This window comes from Protopterus annectens, chromosome 12.part0, assembly GCF_019279795.1.
Source record: "Protopterus annectens isolate FY-2018-M chromosome 12.part0, PAN1.0, whole genome shotgun sequence".
Classification (NCBI taxonomy): Eukaryota; Metazoa; Chordata; order Ceratodontiformes; family Protopteridae; genus Protopterus; species Protopterus annectens.
In genome coordinates, this window is record NC_056746.1 from 936,600,717 (window position 1) to 936,618,191 (window position 17,475).

The 17,475-nt window shown below is 37.7% G+C and overlaps 1 protein-coding gene across 2 annotated transcripts in view; it reads right to left on the reverse strand.

Moving 5' to 3' along the window:
• Positions 1–11,993: 11,993 nt before the first annotated feature.
• GNAS (GNAS complex locus) overlaps positions 11,994–17,475 on the reverse strand; it is a 2,418,861-nt gene continuing 2,413,379 nt past the window's right edge. For both annotated transcript variants that reach the window (XM_044089970.1, XM_044089971.1), the window contains exon 12: positions 11,994–14,667. In XM_044089970.1, coding sequence (XP_043945905.1) covers positions 14,521–14,667 — 147 coding nt within the window. In that variant the 3' untranslated portion in view covers positions 11,994–14,520. The remainder of the gene's footprint in view (positions 14,668–17,475) is intronic.

Below are 17,475 nucleotides of genomic sequence, written 5' to 3' on the forward strand. Positions count from 1 at the left end.
GCAACTCCTAACTGGGAAAAGCCAGAAGAAGGTGGTGGGATTGTGATACTGACTGTGGTTGGAAGTTAAGATCCAATCAAGAATTTTGTGTATGCAAGTGGGAGAAGAAATACGCTGACTGAAGCCAAATAGGTTAATAGAGGAACTGGGGAGATTGGGGGAGAGCTTATTCCAATCAATATTAACATCACCTAGTTTGATTGTTTCTTATGATATATTTTGGGAGATCCAAGATATTTTCAAGGATTGGAATGTTGCTGCCCTGGGATATGCAGACAGACACTATGGCCAATTTTGTGCAGTAAATTCATCAGTAATGGGTTGGAGGATGCCTTCTATGCCGGACACAGTTCATCTCAATTCTGTAGGATACCAAGTATAGTGACAAGAGTTTCGAGTCTGTCCATGTAAGACATGTTGTTTACACCTGGTATCCTTTTAGAAAGGTAGCTCTGTGGGCAATCAAGTTGTGCATGTCTGGACATATACATGCCAAAGGGGTCATTATATTCAATGACTGGCCTAATGAGGACTGAGTAAAGGGAGGCAATATCATCTCTAGATCACACAATCCCTTTATTTATAAAGGTCTGCAATACAGAAAGTCTTTCTTACAAAAATAAACACACGTTGGTCAAAAGTTAAGTCACTGTCTACAGAAGTTCCAAAATACCAAAGAACTCGGCCAACTCTTAGGGATGTACTGTCAATGTGGTGGTTCCCAGGGGTAGATGACTTAACAAAGGATACAATAATGCATTAAAGGCATGTAATGTCAGACCACAATTTTGATACCATTTATTTAAGACAAACCTTGATGCAGGATGGCCAAGTCATGACTGCTCCTAGCTTGCAGTCATCTGCAAACTTAGTCAGCCAGAGACCTTTGTTACTGGCTTTTACTTCAGAAAAGTAGATGTCAAACATGAGTGATCCCAGCACAGAAACCTTCGGGAACTCCATTGGTGACTGGTTTCTGTAGAGGTAGCTTCCTCCGTTTTGACTATCTGATTTCTACCTGTGAGCCAGATGGCAATCCACTGGGTGACAAAGGGGTTTACTCCCAGTTTACTTAGCTTTTCTACTATGCCTTAACGAGGCATTGTGTCAAATCCTTTGGCCAGGTGGTGGTATGTAGTGTATACCATTTTGCCTTCATCCAACTGAGACTAGTCTAGTATTTGGAGCTTCCCTATGTCCTGATTAATTACATGACAAGTCTTTCCATGGAAAAATGGTCAGACTTATGGGTCTGTGGAAGGTCCTGACTTATGCAGAGGAATAACAGTAGCTGTTCTACATTCATCTGCACTCTGGTTTCAGTTTTATTTTGAAGGAGACTGCTTTATGATCAGACCTAACAAGTGAAGATAAGCAAGTGATGATACAAGATCCAAGACATTAATCCCCCTAGCGAGTACTCTAATTGCTCCAAGGCATTTGCAGTAACAAAGTCTAGAAATTTCTGTGCTTGTGCACTAATGGTGATGTAGGTTTCCCAGTCTATAGTTGCACAGTTTAGATCATCTAGGAAAATGGTACTGGGTTTAATACTGAGTGACTATTTCTTGTAGATTGGCATTGTGGCTTTTTTGTCAGAGAGAGAGTTCGATAGCCATCTAATATATGGTATGAGGCCTTTCTGATGGTTACTTGGATATGAAAAAAACTCTAGTGCATCAAGCTGCTCTACCAGTCTTGAATGAATCTCTTCTGAATGTAGACTGATATACCTCCAGCTTTTTTTTTCTCTTCCTGTGCTGCAGCTGGTCTAAACATGTGGAAAACACTATACCCCTACAGAACTTGAGTGCTCTCCACTATTTTAAATTATGTCTCAGTCATTACACAGATGTCACTGTCTTCCTGGCTGAGAAGAGTTTGTAGGGAGGGGAGTTTCATATTTGCGATCCTAGCATTGATCAGTAACACCTACATATTTATTTTTGCTCATTTTGTTATATTGGTAAAGTTATATTGACATTGCTTAAAAAAAGCACTACAGAGGTGGACAATGTTTTCGCCAATAATTAAAACCCTAGATGGGACAGATGCAAGTCATCCTTGGCAAATCAGAGTGGTCTGTTGATCATATGCTCCCAGGCTGACAAATACTGGACCCCCTTTGAATGACACCTCAAATTACTGAAGTCAATATTTTGCTCATATCGCATCACCCTCGGAGAAGGTAGAATGATGTTCAATGCTAGGCTCATACCTGCCTTGGACACAGTCTGAAAGCACCATCATGTCACTCGACATATAATCCACTGAGTTACGTTTCAAGTCATTGACACTGGCACTATGACAAAGTTGTACTGGTACTTGTTCAAGGACTTGAGTGCATACGTGATCTGATGGATCCAAGCACCAAACAACTGGCACACTTTCCTTGCTCAGCCTAGTAAGAACATCTGTATGTTTTACAACACATTCACCTTTAACAAGAATGTTTTGTTTGGTCGATGCCTATTAGAGACAGAGTCATGATTTGGCCATCCTGCAGAAAGGTCTGTCTCATGTGAGAAAGTGTGCTTAATATGCAGTGTGTGCTTTGTACCTATATTGTGTTTTGGAGGTCTTTGAAGTTTAGGCAAGTTAATCTTATATGATGGTGTGTGTTGTGATGGCCTTGGAGAAGTGTGATGTGTGATGCACTGCTGATGATTTTGGTATGTAACTTTACTGTGTGCGACATTTTTGCCTCCAAGGACATTATATATGTACATCTCACACATACTGTGTTATGCTGTTTTAGTAATACATGATTGTTAGACAACACAAAACAATTCTTACACTGTTTCAAGACACCCATCTCAATTTGGCTAGAAAAGTTGTAGGGAATGGCTAGTCCAGGATACTGACAGGAATGACTCTGAAGGAAGGGGTAACTAACAACTGTCTGGAGTTTGGTTTTAGAGCAATGGTTGGGTGAAGTTACTACTGACATTTAAATACAAAACTAGCCTAAAAACCACCTTCTAACCACCAGTAAACTAATTACAGTAAAAACAATTCACTAACTTGGCACTAAAATCAGTGCAAGCAGTAACAGTGCACTCAATAGTAAACAATTTTGTCCAAGGTCTTTTAGTACAGTGAGCAGCTTAAAGGGAGAGGCTTCGCAAAACGTGCTTATTGTCAAACAGCCAATGAATGGGTAGGTGGGGGGGATTTTGTCTTTCCATGAATTGCAGAACTATTACAATATAACAGTAAATTAAAAAAAAAATCAAAGCAAACAGCAACTATAGAATTCACAGACCCTTAGTTTTGAGACGATTGGTGTGGAACTTCCCCATGCAAAAAAGTTCTGAACTAGCCTGACATACACAAGAATGAAACCAGGGCTTAACAACAGATGTAGTGCATCTATGCACTGGAATCGCTAATAAAGGCTTAAAGACCTTAGCTACAACAGTAGTATAGTGTTAAAATGAATTTAAAATAAGATCAAGAAATGAAAACACTTACCTTTCTTTCTCTGACTTGTAGCACTATTACAATTACAATGCTGCCAAAAGCCTCACAATGTGGTTCATAATGGCAAAATGAGAAGAGACAAACATCTCTTTTATACGTTTCCAAGTAGTAGTAACTAAAGATCACTGAATTTAGACCTAATCTTATGAAATGAATTTGTCTGAAATGGAATAATGACTTTCACAAAATAAATATTTCACTGTTAAAGAGATAATGTTTACCAGAGTAAAATGCTGGGCTAGGATAAGGCAGTCATCTGGGGAGGAAACCATTTAAATACACCAAGTCATCAGGTAGGGAAGTAGTGAAACAAGCACTCAGTAAACACTCCCAAAGCAACCTGCCAAAGACTACCACTACAAACAAGCAAATGTGGATTCCTACAAACTTCTTGATAGGAAAAGATATGAGCTGTGTAGGCTAAGTATTCTCCACATCCAGAGTTTCTGCATATGAATTATGCTTTAATAAAATAGATTCTTAAAGATAGGCATATAAAACATCTCTGTTAAAGCACACTTGTTTAATTAATGTCCAAATACTGGCCTCTCATTTTTTTTTTTGCTGCTTCTTAAACCACAAAACCTTGAATATAATTCTGTGCCCTTCCACTGACTTGGCACTAGATGCACCTTCTTCAGCTGGTTCATAAACTTGCCTCTAACAAAAACTGTACAGCATAATCAACACCTGCCTGAAATTTACAGTGGACTAAAAGAGAAATCACAAAACATTCCACTGTTCGATGGTACGCTGTTGGTAAGCATGCAAATCACTTGGATCTACACTTGGGGAATGAAAATGCTTTGCCAGTTCCCTGTACACAAAGGCATCCTGCTCCGATTTTAATATTCAATATCACATTGCTTAGCAAACAATGGCCATTAAGGGAATCAGGAAATTCTTAGAAAACTATATGACAACAGTACAAAACATTTTAACGGCTATCATTATTTTCTAATTCAGTTAGTATGCTTTCAGTACACTAACCAAAGACGAGTTCAGTATTAATGGTGACAAAGAAATAAAGAATCTGTTTTACTATTTCTGAAATGTCCAGGTACAGAACCTATCATGTTTCAATACAAAAACAAACGTAGTATTAGATGTTAGTGGGGTAACAATTGCACTGAATGCACCCTATGGTACTCAAGAGCCGATTCCTACATATTCTAAAGCAGATCTGAATTATGTGATTAAAGCAGGTGCACCTTCCACATGCCAAAATTGTCAGGCAGCGGGAAGTGAGCTCACTAAAAAGCAAGTCTGGACACCAAGCCTTTCTGAGCTTTACTGCCAAAAGAAAGAGGGAGTCTGAGCCCTGAAAGGACGTTAGGAACATAAAAAAAATAAATGTCCACACCCTGGCAATAAAAAACAAAAAAAAAAAAAAAACAAAAGTGGATAGAGGAAGTGGGTACTGCAGCACTGATCATTCGAACATTGACTGTTACAGTAAGTTTATGTACACAACTGAACTATGTTCATTATAAATGATCACTGTTGAAGTATCCTTAGCTATATGGGTAAATTATCCTAACTTACAGCATTTGGGAAGAAGAGTCCAGAACTCCTGAAGAATGGCCCAAGCAAAGCCTGATCTGGAACTACAGAAGCTTATAGTGCTTTTTAAAGTATGTACAGAGGATCAAATAATAGCTTCTAGGAAACCTCTAGAATCCAATAGTTTCCAAAAAGCCAAAGACAATGTCAAGGCCCTTGTAGAGTGGGTCTTTACCATGCCAGGAACAGTTTTGTTACGGTGAGTATATCAAAATGTAATAGCTTTAGACAACTATTTGGAAATTGTTTTGACACAGATTGTCCTTTCTTATCTTCACAAGAAATGAACAACTGAAACAAAGGTTCTTTAAGAGTTAGTTCCATCAATATACAGTACCCGAGTTGTCTGTGGACATGCAATGTATGGAGTATCCTTTCTCCCTAATTTTTACACTCAGGAAAGAGAATGAGGAGATGAATAATTTGGATTAAACTCAGATACCACTTTAGGCAAAACAAAGATTAGTTCTCAAAAGAAATTCTGTCCCTTTGAAAAAAAGAGATGGGTATGACGCAACACAAGAGCTTGCAAATCTTTTTACAGATGTCACAACAATCAGTAAAACCGTTTTCCACATCAAGAGCCTCAAGTTAGCCAGGTTAGCTGGTTCAAATGGAGAAACTGTCAATGTCTCTAACACAAAATTAAGATCTCAAGGAGGGGCCACTAGTTTATGTGAAGGCTTCTTGTGCAAAACCCTTTCAAAAACATTTTGATATGAGACTGCATTAAAAGAGGTGGATCCATGGGCAGACGTGCAGAAATGGGTGATAAATGAACCTTGATAAAGGAACAATAAAGGCCAATGTAACTCTCACAAATACTGTAAAATCGTAGAACTTTTCAATTTGCTAATATATGATTTTGTAGTAGAAGGCTTTCTTGCCTCCATTACTACCTGCATGTCCTCAGAAAACAGGTGCCTAAAAGGAATTATGACCTTATCAACCGAGCAGTCAACTGAAACTGACTGATGTCGGAGTGTATGAAACACTTGTTTTTGTGTAAGGAGATCCAGTCGGAGAGGAAGCTTGTGGCCATTTCAAACAGAAGGGAGAACCACAGTTGCCTGTGTAAGAAATGAGTCACCACAATAATCTTGGGGGATTCCTTTTGAATCTTCAAAAATTCCCTGGGTATTAGTGGAGAAGGTGGAAAAGCATATAGTAATACTCTTGTCCAAGGAAAAGAAAATATTCTGTGTCTTCCTGGCTTTCTTACATGGAGTCTTAGAACAGGATATTGCTAGTTGACTGATCAGACAGAAGGCTAAGAGGTCTACCTTAGGAACTCCCCTCAGACAGATCAAATCATGAAGACCCCTTGATCTAGTTTCCATTCATGAGGATCTGCCCTGTCCTGGTCAGCTTGACTCCAACACAGTTTTGCTCTGATGGAATGTAGAATGCCTGTACAGTGAGATTGTGCTGTGAAGCTAAACCCCAAACTAATTCGGCCAGTCTACAAAGGGGGTGTGTCCTGGTCTCCCCCAGCTTGTTGATGTATACATGACTGTGGTCTTGTCTGTAACAACTTAAGTAGGCCCTGGGGATCAAATATGATTCAGAGAGTTGAGTCCCTTGAACAGAGCAAGCACCTCCGTCCACTTGTGTGCTTGTATTGGTCCTTGGTGTTCCATACAAGGCACTTTTCTACCTATTGAATATGCTGCAAAGTCCACTGCATCTGTTGTGACTGACTGCTTGGGAACAGGAAGGGAGAAAGGAAGACCTGCATTTAAGTCTCCACCAAATGAATTCTCTCCTGACAAACCCATCACTGGGATTTGAAAAGACAAAGGGTGTTGATGCTGGGACAAGAGAGACTTCAGACACTATTGTATCTTTCTCATGTTGAGTCTTGCCAGAGGTATCCATAAGAATCGTATAAGTCATGAGACCCAAAATTCTGCGTTATTCCCTCATGGTGACTGAAGTCTGAGTGGAAAACCTTACAAATAAATCTAGATAAAGATCTGTTTTCTCTGTGGAAGAAAAACTCCTTGAACTGATGTGTCTAGTTGACATCACAGAAACACAATCCCATGTGAAGGAGTCAAGAAAGATAAATTAATTTTCTCTTGGTATCTCAGCTTGTGCAAAAGATCGGTCATATGAGCGAGATTCCTGTCATACTGAAAAAGCCTCTGCAAAGATACGCAACTCATCTAAATATGGAAAAATGTGGATACCTTGTAGCCTGCAGTGAGCTACAAATGGACCTAGAACCTTTGTGAACTAATTTGAAGTAAATAGTCCAAAGGGTAAGGGAGAAAACCGATAATGTGATCTAGACACACAAAACCTTAAGAAACCTTTGAAGTTTGGATGAATAGAGACTTGATGAGCATCTTTTAAGTCTAGTGTTACCATTAAACTTGGAAGAGGAAGAAGAGTTAACAAGTTGTGAAGTGACATTATTTTGAAATTGGGCACTATCACAAACAGGTTTAGGAAAGAATGATCCAGAAGTGGTTTCCAAGCATTTTCTTTCTTTGGTGCTAAGAACATCCTTGAGCAAAATTCCTTCCCCACCTAGGGAGGAGGAACTGGTTTTATCACTCCTTGGGACAGCACGTGATGAAGAACTGGTGTAATCAAAACAGTCTGATCTGGAAGATGAGGAATGATCCCCTGGAAAGGAGGAATTTCCCTCCCACTGCTATTTGTAACCTTGATACATGATCTTCAGACCCCATTTGGCTGAAAACATCTTTTGTCAAATAGAAAAATGGCTATTCAGACTTTCTGGAAGGAAAAAAGGGGCCAGGGTGGGAGGGGGTCACAATGTCTCTTGAATAGTGATTCAGACTTTATGGACTGTCCCTGATTTTGGGAACTTTTAGGCTTCTCTTTGAAACTCACTTGCTATTTTTTCTTAAATGTCTGTTTACCTGTATTGCTGAGTCTGTTTATTCTGCTTTTTGTCAAAATTGGATGAAGAGTTGGAGAATCCCTTAGGAAAAAAATGGAAAAGGTGGGTTGAAAATGTTTTAAGAGATTCCCTGGATGAGCTTACCCCTGTCACCACACTGTTGATCACTTCTGCAGCAGAGGGGCCAAAAACTAAATCTCTATCCAAAGAGAAATTTAAAATCTCATTTTTAACATCACAGAGGTTCTCAGAATGTAGCCATGCAAATATCCTGAAATCAGTACCATTGGCCATAGCCCTGACGGTAGTATCGACAGACTCATACAAAAAACTGCAAACATTGAGTAGTAAAACATTGAGTAGTGCATTGTGTAACATCAAATTTAAAGCAGATTTTTCCTCAAGAAACTGCAGATTAAGCATTCCTCATATTTTCTCAATTAGTCAGAAAAATCAAACATACGAGCCTGGAAATTCAAAATTCTGAAAATAGAAGTTGCAGAAGTAAACATGTTTTGTCCCCTTACTTAATTTTCCAATCCTTACTAGAAACAGCAAGACTGGAATTAAAGAGGTGTTTAGCAGCAGGAGGGTCAAATAAAGCTAAAACTGCTGGGTGAGGTTTGGGAATAGTGTATAAAACCTCAGGTTTTCTCCCACTGACAACACTGTCACTTTCTTGCAATAGACTCGGAGAAAGAGAAACTCCCACACTGATGATCAGGAACTGAGCTCTCCTCAGAGTCTGAATCAAAAATATGAGAATACCCCGAGTCTGTCCCTTAAACAACAAAGTTCAGATTCAGAATCTTGAATCTCTTCAGGAAAACTGGTATCATACCTCCAAACCTCTTAGAGCAAGAATTCTGGACAAAGACCCAAAAATAGGGACAACTTTTAAATATCGCTCTTACAAACTTAGAAAGTTGATAGAACAGGTTTTGCATTAGCATGAATTTTCTGAAGAGTATGAAGTCTGAAACTCAAATATCGGTCATTATTTCTAGTAACAGTCTTTAATGATTTGCCACTAATTTGCCAGAAAAAAAACACAATTTTATGAAAAATGGACCAAAATATGAAGCAAAAATCTGTAGAGTTGAGAGGTATACAAGTGGTATCCCTCTTTGTTTTACCAAAAACTATTTCAAAAAGTATTAATTAAACCCTGAGATAGACCCAGTAAACTATTTTTGTCTACAGAAATTTGAGGAGACGACATGCTTAGATGTTAGTTCCTTTTTGAAAGGAAAAATGGGGTCACCCATGTTACTAATGGCAGCAGCAGCTTCCCCAGGGATGGGAATAGCTTTCTGACAACAAAGAAGCCTTCCCTATTCCCTCTCAAGACTGATGAGTGTCTCTCCCTTGCCCACTGAGGGGCCCACAACAGCCGCAGAGGACCTGGCTAAATCCCAGCCCAAAGTGGTTGTAGGTGCTACAACAGAGGGACCCGGGTATAAAAAGAATGATCTGAGTACTACAAATGGCAACAGCAGAGTCACCCACCTGTGGCTGAGGCAAACTGCTAGCCTGCTACAGTGGCAAAGGCTTTACTTTTTCTTATTGTGACTGGAAGAAGGACCAGTTGTGGGACCAGTGGTTTATTCCACTGTCAAGTCGAAAATGGTGCCTCTTTTCCTGGGGAAGACCAGCAACAAGTGCTGGCAAAGTCTACAAGTCATTAAAAATTGCTTCTTTCACAAAACAAACTAAAAGGCACTTAAACACAAAACTTCTACCTTTAAAATAACTTTCCTAAAGAGAAAAATGGTAAAACAAATATTTAAAAAAATGGAATGGTTTTCTCCCAAAGGGAATTTACATGCTCAGCAGAGAAACAGCACCAAGCAGACCATTAATCCACAAACGCCTTACAGGAGTGGTCTTCGGCGGCAGTACAGGTTTGAAGGGCTTGGCACCCAAAATCATCTTTTAGTCAGCTCAGTTCAGCTCAAGCTCCCTGATGGTTTGGGTGCATGGAAGGTGCCCTGAAACTTTGGAACCTGGCTAGCAGTTATATCCTTGGCATGATATAAACCCATACAGCTACGTCTACTGCAGCAGTGATCAACATGATGAACATCTTGCTTGCTGTTAAAATTTACCACACTCTTTGGAGACAAAAGGCATAATTATTTTTGGGGATTTAGTAACCCCACCAAGTTCTGTAAAGACTCAAAACGAGGAAGCCCCAAGGGTGAATAAGTCCAGCATCAAATTACATTGTTCCCCAAAAGAAACATCTTTACTGTGGGGAAAGAGGTGGGTCCAAATGACAGGAACAACAAATTGTTATAATCACTGTGCACAAACAAGGGACAGTTGATTTCTTTCAAAAGTCTCCCTCATACACAGAGGAAAAAGCGATTCACTCAGTTTTCTAAAAACAAAGGTAGTGTGTGTGCATTCAAGAATTCAACCTGTGAAAAATATTGAGAAAGATGTTGAGAAAAAAAAAAGTTTTGTCTATAGAACATGGGCCAGAATTACATTACAGGGCACATACTGGGCTCCTGAACAGCTCTTCAAATCAGTGCTGAACATCAAGATCTAGGCATGCACTGTCAAAAGATAAAAAGTGCTTTACAATCATTTTAAATTGGAGTTCTATTAATATGTAACTAAGGGCATTTTGTCCTAGGATTTCACCTTACTCTGGACTTGCATTCTTGCTCAGAGACTTCCCTGAATTTGACTGACAAAGGCAATTCATTCCATGAGAATTTTCATTTCTGATGGAAACCTTTTTTTCTGCTGTGAAAATGACACAGGTAAAGCTTCTCATTTTCAAACTGGATGCTTTATCTATGTAGTAGCAGTCTGCGAGGTGCTCTCTCACCCAATAGATGAATTGATCTTTTCTTCATTCTCCTCTTGCTTTTAAGCACCTTTTTTATGTTCCCCTTAAATTTTTCAGAAACTTGTTAGATTTCCATACTCCCTTCCAAGATTTATTTTTCCCCTTACCTCTTAAACTGTTAAGTTTTATCTTGGTCCTTTTCTAACCTCAAAAGTTTTTTTTTAGTTCATGAAAAGTTAACAGGATTTACAAGTGTCATATGAAGGCTCAAGACAATAAAAAATGGGAGTTTTAAGGAGTTACTGTTCATCATCCAGTTCTACAAAACATTTTCTAAAATTAGGAAAAAAGCACAGTGAATGGAAATAAGACCAAAATAACTAAAAATACCAACTGTGAAAGACAAGAAAGTCAAACATTTAAGAGAAATACAACTGAAGATGATGCAAGGTAACTGCATTTCTAAATGCATTCAGCTAGTGAAGTGGGAAGAAAGAGGAACAGCAATTGAAAGCTGTTAATTTCACAAAGTGCAAACTCTGAAAAATAGATTGGACATCATTTCACTAAAGTAGATGTCAACCATTGTGAAACTACTGTATGACTCCTTCATAAAGACCTCTTGTGCTTTGTCCAGAAGCACTTAAAGTGACACCTTTGTGACTAAATTAAAAATATGTTGGACAATGGAACCAATTAAACGTGGCTACTGCAGGCTACTCACTGACTGCTTCAAAGCAAATTTGGCATCCAATGTGAGAGAATTTTATATTCAAGGTCTTACCACCATATCAACCTACTCATATGACACAAAACATGCAAACAAGTGTATTTTAACATAACACACAACATGGATCCACCACAAATTGAATGAAGTCAGTGGCCATGGTAATGATTTTCCTTTGAAGCATGGGTTGAGGACTGCTAGCCAATCTACACAATCTTTACAAATAAAGCATACAGAAACTGTGGAATGAAACCAAGAACGGCAGTAACGTTCTGCACTAAAATCCCTACACACCACTTATTAATAAAGCATTCTTTCTTTTTTCCAACTGACATTTTCTGAAGAAAACAGGTTTTTCTAATGAAAAAGTATTTCTTTTTTTTAAACATGACATGACCCAGCTTTTGTGGTTAAGGAAGACCGACAGATGAAAAAAAAATGATGTAAGCAAACCTGTGCAACACAATTCAAAGAATCTTTGAATTCCTACAAATCTAGGCTACATTTAATTCTTGCCCTTCTTAGAAGACCAGAAATTGATATACCTTAAACTTCCTTTATTTTTATTGGTTTCATATATTTGGTGCTTCAAACCCTTCAAGGCCTATAAAGATAATAAAAATACGTTTGGCACGGACTTATAAAATTTAGTTTGAACCAAAATTAAGGCTTGTTCTAAGAGGGTACTTTAATTAGTTTTCTGACTATTTTATTGATAAATACAACTTGCAAGATTAAAACTACAGATACCAGATATATTTAAGAATTACATGCAATTTACATGTAGTCTCAAATTCCATGATCTGCCTGCTATTTGATTTTAAAATACTTGAATATTTGTCAAGATATAATTGAACTATTATTGGGCAACAGCAGTCAAGTTATGAGGTATACACATTTAACATGCAGTCAGGCCTGTTTTAGTGCATTGTCTGACAATTATTTTATTTATAAATGTTGACTGGTGCAACGAAAATTAAATTAGTATAAGCACCTTCCAATAGTGCACGCCAGACAAGATACTGGAAGGGATCAAATGTTGTATCTGCTTAAAACAAAGATTACTCTGATAATCAAAATGCAACATTTTCTTATGAACAAATATCTGGTACCTATAGTTAATCTTTCAGACATGTTATCCAAATCATAATTTTGGTACCTCTGTTTAAAATGGTATACACTCAACACTAGCAAAAGGATGCTTTGTGAAAAAAGTTTGTCTGGGTATGGAGGAAAACTTTTCCGTTTCCTGTAGGATAAACCAGATTGACATTTTTCATGGGGGTGAGTAATATAAGCTAACACTTTGCTAGGTCTGTTATTACAACTGTAATTTTTGACTTTGTACAAATTGTACACGTAGGTTTTGACACATGAAAAAGGTAACATACAGAGACATTAAACACCTAGGTATAAAATATAAAGCAGTGTAGTAGTTACTAAAATTACATGCTTTCTTATTGCTACAGTGATTTTTGCTCTTTTTCTTGTACTGTACCACATCTTGTTCTCAGCATATAATTTGCATAAATTATTCAAGTTTAAGAACAAAAATCCAAACATATTCACCTTAAGCTTCTTATATAGTTAATATAAACAAGAGTGTTTAAGGAATCTCTTTATTAAAAGAGAAATAAAAATGGCACTGCAATTGAGGCCAAATACAAAGGGGGTGTACACCATTTTTAATACAACATAGTATGGTGACAGCTAGTAGGGCCAGGAAGTAAAAATCTATAGGGTGGTCACCACACCTGTATGATGCCAATACTTGTTTCTTTTTAAAAGAAAGACTATGAATGACCAAGGACTAACATTTAGAATTTGTAGCAAAATTTGGTTTATGTAGAAACAAGCCATGTTTTGCATTTGGATAGAGATTTAAATGAATTAAAGCTAAAAATTAAAAAGCATGATGCTGCGACATCTGGTCACTTGTTGAAGACCTCACTTTTAAAGTGGTTAAATTTGCACAATTTGTACTTTTCAATTTCTTTTTTCTTTTTTTTTTTTTTTTACTAAACAGTATTTTCCTTCTTTTATAAACCAGAAAAAAACTAAACTACAGATAAATTTTTCCCTACCCTGAGCTAATGCTGCAGATAGGGTTGACAAAGCTGTACAGCGCAATCAAACATACTTACATCTTAGCTCATTTTACAGGTACAGCCATAATCAAGGCACAAAGATCTTCTACAAGTTATTTTTTTTCAATAAAGTTGTACAAAATAATACATTTTACAGTCTGTACAAGAATAATAATCCAGCAGTAAAATAAAAAAAAATATGAAGGGGAGGGAAAACTGTAAGGACTGGTGTCCAGTTAATAATATATATATATATCTCTATACATACATACATATATATATATATATATATATATATATATATATATATTTTATTTAAACAGCAGAAGGGATAGTCAGTGGACAAAATGAAAACAGTGTGTGGTTAACTCTTTCTACAGTCTTAGGCCATACATAGTTCTATTTCTTGTACCCAAAGTCCACCATTTGCCATCTCTGGGTTAAAAACACCGCCCTGAATGGTGTTAGGGTTTTGTTCTGTCCAAATCTGCTGCAGGACTGACTCCTCTTCTCCAGGCCTTATTACGTCTGTGAAATCCACCGCAGAGATCTCACACTGAACCGTGGCCTGTGACTTGCACCTCCTTTCATTGTTTGCACTGAATAGATATATAGTCAGTATCATGGTTTATGTAAATGTGCCCACAACAGAAACTACCATGTTATGCTGCTTCCCCAATTGTGTTTTTCATTTTTAAAATCCCTAGGTCCTTCAGGTTCATGGTCTTGACTTTATGAACTGTTCTGTTAATAATGTAGTTGTTTTGGGATATGTCACGAAAATGGCCATTAAAGTCAGATGCCATCTCGTGCTGTCCAGAGGAGACAGATGCAAGCTGGAAGTGCTGCTATTGTCCAGTAGGGAGAAAAGTGGAGGGGTGCAGTTCAGATAGCTTGCACCAGTTCTCTTCCACCCTATATGGGCAAGTATGTTTTTTTAAATGAAGAATAAGGAGTCCAAAACAGAAAAAAGTGCTCTCGATCACAACAACTCATACTGACGAAGGTGCATTCGTTGAATAATGTCCCGACAGTCATTGAACACCCTGCGGATGTTTTCTGTATCGACTGCACAAGTGAAGTGAGGGTAGCAGTAGTGCCGTCCATCTGCACTCGCTGTGCTGATTCTCTGTGGACAGATCATAAAAATGTGTTAAAATACAGCAAATGACTCCAAAGGTTTAAAGAAAATCACTAACAAAAAGTCTTAAGATAATATAAATGATCATGGACATTTTCTAATCCAATTTTCAATCTTAAATTTTCGCTAAAATCAACATACCCGCAAGACTCACATGAGATGCTTCTGTTTTACTTCAAAATGCGCATAGTTTCTCAAGAGATGTTTACTGCTCTCCTCCTTATAGCCATTATAAAAATCAAAGTTCAACTTACAAAAAAGTAAGGTTCCAGGGCACTTTTTTCTAATGAATACCCAACAATTTTAAGTTTGGTTACTGATGTGTGCTTTTCAAACAGTTGAGCTAATTGCAACATAGATCCCAAACTGCACACATATGCAAGGTACTCAGTATAATGGTATATGTTCACGAGGTCTTAATGCAGACTACTGTCCGATGGATGAGTAGGCCCAACAGCTGTGACTTTCCAGACATAACCCTTCAGCAGAAAGATAGCTATAATCACCCTATACCAACACAATTTAAAATATCTTCCTGTGAGCAGGTCAGCAATTCTGCAACTTCATTACACCAATTTTTCAAATTCCCAAAGCAGCATCCCCTCTTAAAATAAAAGGCAAGGAATATTCAATTCATGCATACTACTGCAAACCAAGTAGCATGGGAGTTTAACATGCTCATAAGAGAAATCGGGAAAAAGATGAAGTGAGGAGGAGGAGCACATGGGGAAAATACCAAGGATACATGTCAAATAAGGGAAAAGCAACAATTTGTTGCAGGGATGGCAGCCAGAAGCAACTAGTGAGAAGAAAAAAAGCAGTACCTTAGTAAATCAACATGGACTATATTTAAACAAAATAAAACTTTCAGAAAAGTCATTAAAAGAACAAAACTGGAGTGGAAAAATGATGGATGAGAGAGGTCAACTGGTCTTGGTATTATAAAGGACACATGGGGTGGAGATAAGTGTAAAACTTGCTGAATTAAAAATATCACAAGTCAAAGTACGTAAGCTTAAGATGACTGAGGAGCAGGAGTCTGTCTCAGACATTTGTGAGGAAATAATGCAACTTTATTAGATATAGTGGGTGGACGGAGAAGGGAAAAAAGGAAGATTAAGCAGGAAAGCAGAGCCAAAACACAGAAGGAAGAAGCAAGAATAAGAAAACAGTATGAAAAAAGGAACAACTCAGGACTGAAGGTGGGAAAGTACAGGAAGCAAGCAAAACAGAGCCAGGGGACAGAAAGTATATCTAATGCAGAACGGAAGAGGTTAATACTTGTGTGACAAGGATGAGAACAGATGCAAGGACAATGGAGACATAAATACTGGGCGATGCAAGAAGAAACAACAGGGGTAAAAGGAGGTAGTGCTAGGTTTTCGTGCAGTTTAGGGGAGAAGTGAACATATGGAGGGAGAACAGTTGTAGAAAAACATAACAGACCTATTAACTGATAAGTTGGTGGGGTTTTAACTGCAGTTAACTCTGCTGCCTACCCTCAATGCATATATTTACTCAAGAAGATAGTACTGCCTCCAACACTTTTTATATTCCCAAATTGTTTTTCATTTTTAAAATCCTTAGGTTCTCCAGGACCATGGTCTTGATTTATAGTTGCTTTGTCAGGAAAATGGCCATTAAAGTCAGATGCCATTTTGTGCTGTCCAGCTAGTTTGTTTAGCATAGTCAACGAGTTGAAAGGCTCTTTTGAAATAAAGAAAGACTGAACCAGTGAGTAAACTTTTGTGCATGTTGGAGTAGATTTCCGAAGTGAGGAAAACCTTTGCCACTGAAGAAAATTAAAAAAAATAAATAAATAAAAATCTCTATTTTACAGAATATTCTAAATCAAATCCTTAACAAACAATAAACACCAATTTGTGGAAACATCTGAAATAGAACTGGATCTAATCACAGTCTCTCTAAATTCCCTACTTATCCTCACCCTCTCTCAACTTGTGAACAAATGTACAATACATGACCTTATCTCTCAGTCAAACACACACAGTCCCTTGAACTTAGTTAATCTCAAACATCCCCTAAGAAATTTACAAAACTGGAAAAATCTACAAAATAATTTTAGTGATCATAATCCTATCATGCCTTTTTAATCCATAAACAAACTCCTAGACACTTTACATGTTCCTTATTTCCTTAATTTTTGTACTTCCATTGGAAAATGAGCTGCAAACTGGAGACTGGTCACAACTGGATTCATGTGGAGTCAAAAACTGGCTTTGCTGAAGAACTCAAGTTTGTTTTAGCAAGGGAACCAGCCTCCCTGCCCCCCCACCCCAAGATGTGGGGAGACACCATCACACATATAGGACCACTCTGAGGTCACACAACAATGGAGGAAAACAGCAAACACCATTGTTGATGAAATAAATTTTGGTGAACACCACTCGCTGTTTGTGTGTTCTATGAAATTATATTCGATGAGATGATATGGTCCCATCATAACACTGTAACTGAAGATTCTACTTTTACCTTAACTACATTTTACAATAGTAACAATTCAATACAAAACAAACTTATAACCACATCCAAACATCTGCTCAAAAACAACCTACATGCTGTGGATTACTGCTAAACCTTAGAAGCATGATAAAGACTAGACAAAACACTTGGACCAACTTGAAAAAAAGGATCCCAATAACTTTCTTTTAAAGTAATGAAAAGAATTTCAAGAGTTTATCATACAGTTAACATCTGAAGTAATTACCAAAACTTAATATTCAGGAACCTACAATCCACAAAACTCTGTATTCCAAAGTAAATCTGGAACACAAT